Source organism: Miniopterus schreibersii (genome assembly GCF_964146895.1).
Source record: "Miniopterus schreibersii genome assembly, chromosome: 1".
Taxonomy (NCBI): domain Eukaryota; kingdom Metazoa; phylum Chordata; class Mammalia; order Chiroptera; family Miniopteridae; genus Miniopterus; species Miniopterus schreibersii.
In genome coordinates this window covers 200,778,449-200,785,788 of record NC_138101.1, presented here as the reverse complement: position 1 = coordinate 200,785,788, position 7,340 = coordinate 200,778,449, and the positions used below count along the sequence as shown (strand labels likewise).

Genomic DNA, 7,340 nt, shown 5'->3' with positions numbered 1-7,340 from the left:
GTCGGGCGCAGTGACCGCCCACGCGCGGAGCAGCCGCCTAAACGCGCGCGGGGCGGGAGACGCGGCGGGTAAGCCGCGGGGGCCGCAGACTCGGTTTCTCGGGCTCCAGCACCGCCGGTGAACACGGCCGCCTCGTTCGCGTGGGCCGACTCGCCCGCGGTGCCCGCGCCCCTCGCGGCTTCACCCCCGAAACGCCCGCGCCCCCGGGAGATCGGAGCGGTCCGTCCGCGGGGTTGTGACCGCCGACGCCGCTCCCCGGGCGCCCCGCCTCCGAGCCTGCGGCCTCCGGGGCGGCCGCTGGGGGCGCTGTGGTGCGCAGGCGCGGCCCCGGAAGCGCGCGGGCTTCGGAGCGCCGCCGCTCCTTCCGCCTTCCCGGCAGGCCCTGCGCGGCGCCTGCGCGGTCGGTGACCTTCCCGTGGGCTGAGCGGAGCCGGTTGGGGCGGCCTGAAGCCGTTGTTCCTGAGGCGAGGTGAGTGCGGGACCCCGGTCGGGCGCTTGGCGCGGGGCAGCTGGGCAGCGGGGGGCCGGACGGGACGGGACGGGGGCCGGCGGAGGCCCGGGGCGGGACGTGCCCGCGGAGGGAGCCGGCGGCGAGCGGCCCCGCCTCCGCCCCGGCCCCCGCTGACCTTGGGCCGGGCCCCCCGGTTCCCGTGCGAGCTCTTCCACCGCGGACCCCGGAGCCGGAGGAGGCGGTGCAGGGGCTGGGGTGGCGGGGCGGCCTCGGTGCGGGTTCCGCCGCCGGGGGCCCCGCGCCCCTCAGGTTCCCGCAGCCCCGCGCCTCCCGGGGGTGCCGCGCGGACGACGTCGGGGAGGGGACGGGCCCGAAACGGGGCCCGGGCGACGAGCGAGGCCGGCCTGGCCGGGGCCGCGGGCTCGGGGGCGCCCGGCTGAGGCGGGAGCGGCTCGCCGTCGGCCTGCCCAGGCCGTCGCGGGCGGGGGACGCGGCGGACTCCCGCTCGCTTGACCTTTGAGCGGGCCGGGCCTTCGAAGGGTCGGAGCTGGAGAGCCCACGCCTGGAGCCGGAAGGGGGGTGCGCGGGGGGCTGCGCGCGGAGAGCGGGGGGCCTCTCGCTGCGTAAATGCTGAGAGCAGGTCGTCTGTCCAGCCACAGGTGGCCACTTGGGGCAGAAGGAACGTGGAGGGGGCGGGTAAGGGTTCGCAGCGTCCTAGCAGCAGCCCGGGGTAATTGCCGGTGAGAACGTCGGGGTAGCTGGCGGTCCTCTGGTCCCTCCTCACCTGCCGCCCCTGCACCCTCCAGGCCCTGCTCTGGCCTCGCTCTGCTCTGCGAGGGCCTGGCCCAGAGCGTCCTCTCTGGTCCTGCCTGTTGCTGGGTGTTGGTGGCCTTTCTGCTGTTGCTCCGGTCATTTACCGAGGTCTTACTCCAACACCAGGCACTAGGCTGGGTTTTGTGTCTTCTCGGATTTCATTGAGCGCCCTGTGGGGCAGGAGGAGGTATCCCGGCTTCGCAGAGAAGGTAGCTTCTGATCGGGCAGCTTCGGGGCCTTGCCCAAGGTCCAGGCAGAGCTGGTTCCCACAGAACCCAGGATTCCAGACTTCTGGCCCCCTCGGTCCCCCGGAGCACCTTCCTTCCCCGCTCTTTGCGGGGTGCCCTCGGTGGCCCTGTGCTCCGCCTGTCTGGGGCTCCCAGAGCTGCCTCTAGGTCCTGTTTGGATCTTCTCAGGCCCCTCCTCAAGTCAGGCTGTTGGTTTCTTGGAACCTCTTCCTGACGGCATCTCAGTTCGATGTGATCAGGGACAGGAAGGGTTAGGGCTCCCAGGAGGAGGCCACAGCCACGTCCTCCAAGGGCCAGGCTTCAGGGTGAGTAAGTTCTGTCCAGGGAAGAGCTGGAAGCCAGGCATGGAGGCAGATTCTCATGGTAACAAGAAGCAGGGGCCAGGGTGATGCCAGGCAGCCTCCTCCAAGTACCCACTTGTAGGGGCCGGGGAGTAGCGCAGGAGATAATGTGTGGAAAGCACTTTGTGAATGCTGTTAAGTTGGCATTACATTTTTAGAATAAAAGCTGAACTCTCTCTCCCCTGGCCTCCAAGGCCCTAAATGACCTGGCCTGTCCTCCCTTCCATAGTCCAGTGGTGATACTTTATATAACAAGCACTCAGTGTAGGACGCCAGACACTAAATACCTGATGCAGAGTAACTCATCCCCATACCCTTCGAGGTGGGCACTGTTTTTATCCCTGCTTTACAGGGGAGGAAACTGAGGCAGTTTAACTTGGCTGGGAAGTGGCAGAGCCCGGGTTTGAATCTGGGCAGCCACAGTGGCCTTTCCAGTCCTCCCCACCCTCCAAGTGCATTCTGACCTCAGGGTCTTGGCACATACGCCACCACCTAGTACATGCTCAGTTCACGTTTGCTAAATGAACAGTGATCACGGGGTCCGGATTTCCGTGGTGGAAGACCAGAGAAGGTGGAGAGAAGTACCGTTCTGTGTAGCCCGAGTGGTGAGGTCAAAGGAAGCTGGAGTGGGGGTGAGCCTGCATCACCACGAAGCAAAGGAGCATTTTCAAGGACAGTGGGAAGAACGAGGTCTACTGATTCCTGACAGTGGTTTGAATGACTGTGGGCAATAGGCCAGATGTTACAAAGCCTTTTGTTTTTTATTTTTAATCCTCAGGATATGTGTTTTTATTGATTTTTAGAGAGAGGAAGAGGAGAGGAGTGGAGAGAGGGAGAAACATCGATTGGCTGCCTCCTGTACATGCCCCAACCAGGGATCGAACCCGCAACCTTTTGGAGTGCAGCACGATGCTCCAGCCAACTGAGCCACCTGGCCAGGGCTCCCACAAAGCTTATTAAAATGAAAGTGAGGCCCCGCTGGGTGTGGCTCAGTGGTTGAGCGTCAACCTGGGATCCAGGCGATCGGGGTTCTATTCCCGGTCAGGGCACATGCTCAGGTTGCGGGCTCAATCAGTGACTCTGTCATCATTGATGTTTCTCTCTCTCTCTCCCTCTCCTTTCCTCTCTCTGAAATCAATAAAGATATATTTTTAAAAAAAAATTGAAGTAAGGGTGTCTCATTTAGAGTCTGTAGTAAGTTATAAACATCAAAAAAGCATTACTTTGAGACCTACACGTAAGTAAACTGTGTAAGTTCAGAAATTGATGGCTTTTACTGATCAAATCCAATAATTAGTTAAATGTCTTTATTCATGAAATAAGTCATGTCATAATTGCAACTCTTAGGAAGTCACCTTATCGTAAGCTGTCTGCTCTGTGTTTAGCAAAAGGCTTCAGGACTGAGGTACAGGCAGAACACTGTGGCCATAGTTAATAACACTGTTATATTGAATAATTGAGCTTTGCTAAGAGAATGGAACTTAAACTTTTCACACACACACAACGTGTGAGGTTATGGATGTGTTATTAACTGTATGGGGAAACCCTTTCACAATGCAGACGTATATGAAGTCACCACCACGACATATACTTTAAATATGTTACAGTTTCATATGTTAGTTAAACCTCAGCACAGCTGAAATTTAAAAGGCAGCACTGAGATGCAGCTGGTCGCTGTGCCCCGGCCTGGGTGTTCGTCTCACAGGAACTCGCCTCGCCTTAGCCATGTTCTTACTCAGCTTCAAGTGCCAGCACTTCTTAGTGTGATAACACAAATGCACTGGTTCTCAATTTAAAAGGTGTTTAAGAGTGGTATGTGATCTGGGGCACACCACTAGTGGAGGGTAGCCCTCAGGGGGACACTTGACACTGCAGGATGGCACAGGCTTGAGGAAGGGGAGGTGACGGATTGATGCTGCGACGGCCAAGGTCGGGGCATTGAGGGGAGAGTGCAGCTCAAAGAGCCCAGAGCAGAAGCCCCGTGTGGGTGCGGGGGGGGCATCAGAGCAGATCCCTGATGAGTTGTGGGAAATGAATGAACTTCATGAATAAGTGGAAAGAAATCTCTCACCAGTCTGGTTTGAAACCATGGTCATGTTGATATTTATGTTTCTTTCCAGATGTTTCAGAGCCTCATTAAGAATGTCTGGGTCCCCATGAAGCCCTACTACACCCAGGTTTACCAGGAGATCTGGGTGGGGATGGGGCTGATGAGCCTCATCATTTACAAGATCCGGAGTGCTGGTAAGTCTCCCCATGCTCAATTCTTTGAGGTCAGGGAGAATTACTTCCAAAGGAATTGCAGTCCATAGTATAGGAGACTGTGTTTCTCGTCTAGGAGTAACCATCAGAACGAGTGGACCTCCGTTAGAATGCAGGGAGCACACGTCGCCACGTGACATTGGGGACCATTGGGGAATAAGACCTGGATATCAGGGAACTGTGGCTTTCCTTAGGTGTGACTGTGGTGGTTTGAATGCAAAGGAGACTGAACTACTTGGGGGCGAAGCCATGGCATACGGTGTTTTGTGGTTTCTTCTTCATTCTGAGTGTTTGAAATATTTTCATACTAAAAGTTAGGGCAGGGTGACCATTTGGTTCTCAGCGGAGCAGAGACAGGGCCCAGTCATGTATTAATAAGTGATTGGTTAAAAAGAGAAAAGAAAGGAGAAAACTTTAAGTTGTAAGGCTGGGTTTGGGGTGTGGTAGGGAGTAAAGAGCCCCACAAATGAGGGAGGACTGTTAGCCACTTGTAGAGCATCTGTGGTGGGAATCGTACTGTTTCTTGACTGAGATGTGGTAACTCCTGTGTTCTGAGAGCGTCCTATATTGGCCTTGCCCAAGCTGTGACCTTCATAGCCAGATGTTGATTTCCACAGGGAGCTGACTAAAGGCTTTTTGTGAAGCATTAATATGACCAGTCTTTCTTTTTATTTTAGATAAAAGAGCAAAAGCTTTGAAAGGTAAGAGTTTTGCTTTTTAAATGGGTGGGGGATGCCCTAGCCGGTTTGGCTCAGCAGTTAGAGCATCACCCCGCGGACTGAAGGGTCCCAGGTTCGATTCCAGCCAAGGGCATGTATCTGGGTTGCAGGCTCGATCCCCAGGCCCCAGTCGTACATGCAGGAGGCAACCAATCGATGTGTGTCTCTCATGTCGATATTTCTCTCTTTCTCTCTCTTTCAAACTCTTTCTCCCTCTCTCCCTTCCCCTCTCTCTCTCTGAAAAGCAATGGAAAAAATATCCTTGGGTGAGGATTTTAAAAAAATAAATAATAAATAAATAAGTGGGTAGGGAATGAAAACACCATCACACCGTTTGAGGACAGGGTATATCAGTGCCCTGAGTTGACGTTGACTCTCGGTTCAGTAAACGTATTAGGTGTGATGGGGATACTTCGGAACGTGAAGTTCTGCTTGTGGTCTGAGCTCACCCCCTTGGGCCAAGTAAAACTCTTGTTTGCAGCATGATAGAGAATGGATTGGTCGCGTGGCCAGCACCAGGGGTGGGGCACCCGAGTTCGCTGGAGCACACTGCCTGGCCAGTGCGTTTGTGGGAAGCACCCCCTGAATTGAGGCCCTCGTGCTGGGAGGGTCTCCAGTTTGCTTCCCAAGTGACAGTGAAACTGTAGTCGTTTGAGTCCTGCACACCCAGGCTGCTCCTGACCTTTGGGGAGGAGACATCTCCCCACCCTTCCATCTTTGTGCCTGCAGGTGATCTGCGTGCACACCCATTGATCACACAAACCCTAAGCTCCCGGGGCGTTCTGAGTAGAAACCTCCGTACTTCATACCACTGAGCATTGTTGACCCTTTCTGACTTGCTGATGCCGACAGTAAATACAGTCTGCTTGCTCTTCCTGACGTGTATTTGTGTTATGCTTCTTTCAAAGGTCCGAGTCCCAAACCTGCTCATGGTCATCACTAACCGGCAGAGCCTGGAGCACACCTCGGGGGAACTTCGGCCTGGCAGCAAACCTCAGCTCTGTTAGATGGGAACATGGGACACACTGTGTATTGCAGAAGTGCCGTTTCCCTGCTGGCATGAATAAACATACCTGTGAGACCACTCGCCTGCACGGTGTTCCTGCCTCCGTTCCCCCCGGACCCTGAGCGGATCTTTGTAACAGCAGGTGCAGGTGCATTCAGACGCTCACCGAGCCCGTCCTTAGGGATCCTGAGGAGCTCAAGAATCAGCATCTTGGTTGTCGTAGGAGTTGGGGGTCTTAGCTAGGCGCTCACGCGTCTGAGGTTCAGTGTCAACAAATGTTTGTAATGGAGGTGATTTTCCTACCCTTGTGATCTCTGAGCCTCCGTTTTCTCTTAAGAGAAAACGGTGCTGTGTACGTTCTAACTTAGTCATTTTGAAGGAAGAGGGTATGGAAAAGCATTATATTTCAGCTAAAATGCTTTAGAAATAAGATCACAGATCACATGGTGGGCAGAATTACAAGCTCTAGGAGATTTCTCCAGGAAGTCACTTATAAGACAAGGACATAATACTACTGTACTTAAAAAAACTACTATTGGTGTTTCCAGCTCGGCTAATATCAAATGAATACTGCATAATACAGGGTGTCCCAGAAAAGTGCATGCACACTTTGAAGGCAGTGCGTATTTAAATACATTTCATTTTCCAGACATCATAGAACCCACGGCCATTAGCGGTTAGTTGGTGTGCATACGTTTGTCTGGACATCCTGTTTTTTTCTCAATCTACGGCAATGACTAAAACCCTTAGAAATGCCTTTTTTTCTTAAACACTGTAAAGCAGTGAGCTTGGGGTAGCATTGAGTTTAGTTTGAAATATGGTTCTTCGCAGGGTTTTGGGGCCTGGCTGTGGGATGGGTGCTGGCCTGTGTCCTGGTCTCTGGCTGTGTTTCTTTCCCCACTTTCCTCTGTGTCACCAGCGTGTAGGGTCAGATCTGGCCCACGGTCAGCGCGCACAAGTGACTGCCACTTCCTGGGGCTCCTGTACCTCCGTTTCTTTTGTGAAGTGGGGTCGAATCTGCCTTGTTGACCTCACTGACGGCCTCACATTGGCTCCAGGAGGAGTTGGCATGGAAGCATCGGACAGCCCCCGGGAACCTCGGGGGGGGCTCCCTTCTAACAGGAATCATTTTCTCCCATAAGTGTTTGGCCTCCACGGGATAAGTTGGGGCTGTGGTTCAGAAAGACCCTATCAGAAATTATTCACCTGGGCCACCTGTTCTCCAGCGTGAGCTTGGTCAGAATCACCTGGGGGCTGTTAACGGTTGGTCTGGGCAGGGCCTGAGAACTGTCCTCCTTACAAGTTCCCAGACATGCTGATGCTCAGGGACCCCCTAGAAAACCACAGACCATACAAAGAACGGCACCCACACAGCTCATGTCCGCTTCACTGTTCTCCACATTCCCTGGGGCGCCCTGGATGCCGGGTCTGCGGGTCGTGGCACATTAGTTCTAAGAACCAATCCAGGCGGAGCTCCAGGCCCATGTACAGAGGAGGAAA

The 7,340-nt window shown here is 54.8% G+C and overlaps 1 protein-coding gene across 1 annotated transcript; it reads left to right on the top strand.

The window, feature by feature from the left end:
- The first annotated feature begins 308 nt into the window (after positions 1-308).
- ATP5MJ (ATP synthase membrane subunit j) lies at positions 309-5,920 on the top strand. Its single transcript, XM_081148448.1, has 4 exons — positions 309-469; positions 3,974-4,097; positions 4,793-4,816; positions 5,743-5,920. The coding sequence occupies exons 2-4, from the start codon at positions 3,974-3,976 to the stop codon at positions 5,775-5,777; spliced, it is 183 nt and encodes a 60-aa protein (XP_081004574.1). The 5' UTR covers positions 309-469; the 3' UTR covers positions 5,778-5,920.
- The last annotated feature ends 1,420 nt before the right edge of the window (positions 5,921-7,340 follow it).

Bases quoted from the DNA above. Each gene is read 5' to 3' on its own strand.
- ATP5MJ (XM_081148448.1), top strand. From the start codon at position 3,974: ATGTTTCAGAGCCTCATTAAGAATGTCTGGGTCCCCATGAAGCCCTAC. The intron at 4,098-4,792 runs GTAAGTCTCCCC...TTTTTATTTTAG, and splicing joins TTACAAGATCCGGAGTGCTG to ATAAAAGAGCAAAAGCTTTG. The intron at 4,817-5,742 runs GTAAGAGTTTTG...CTTCTTTCAAAG, and splicing joins AAGAGCAAAAGCTTTGAAAG to GTCCGAGTCCCAAACCTGCT.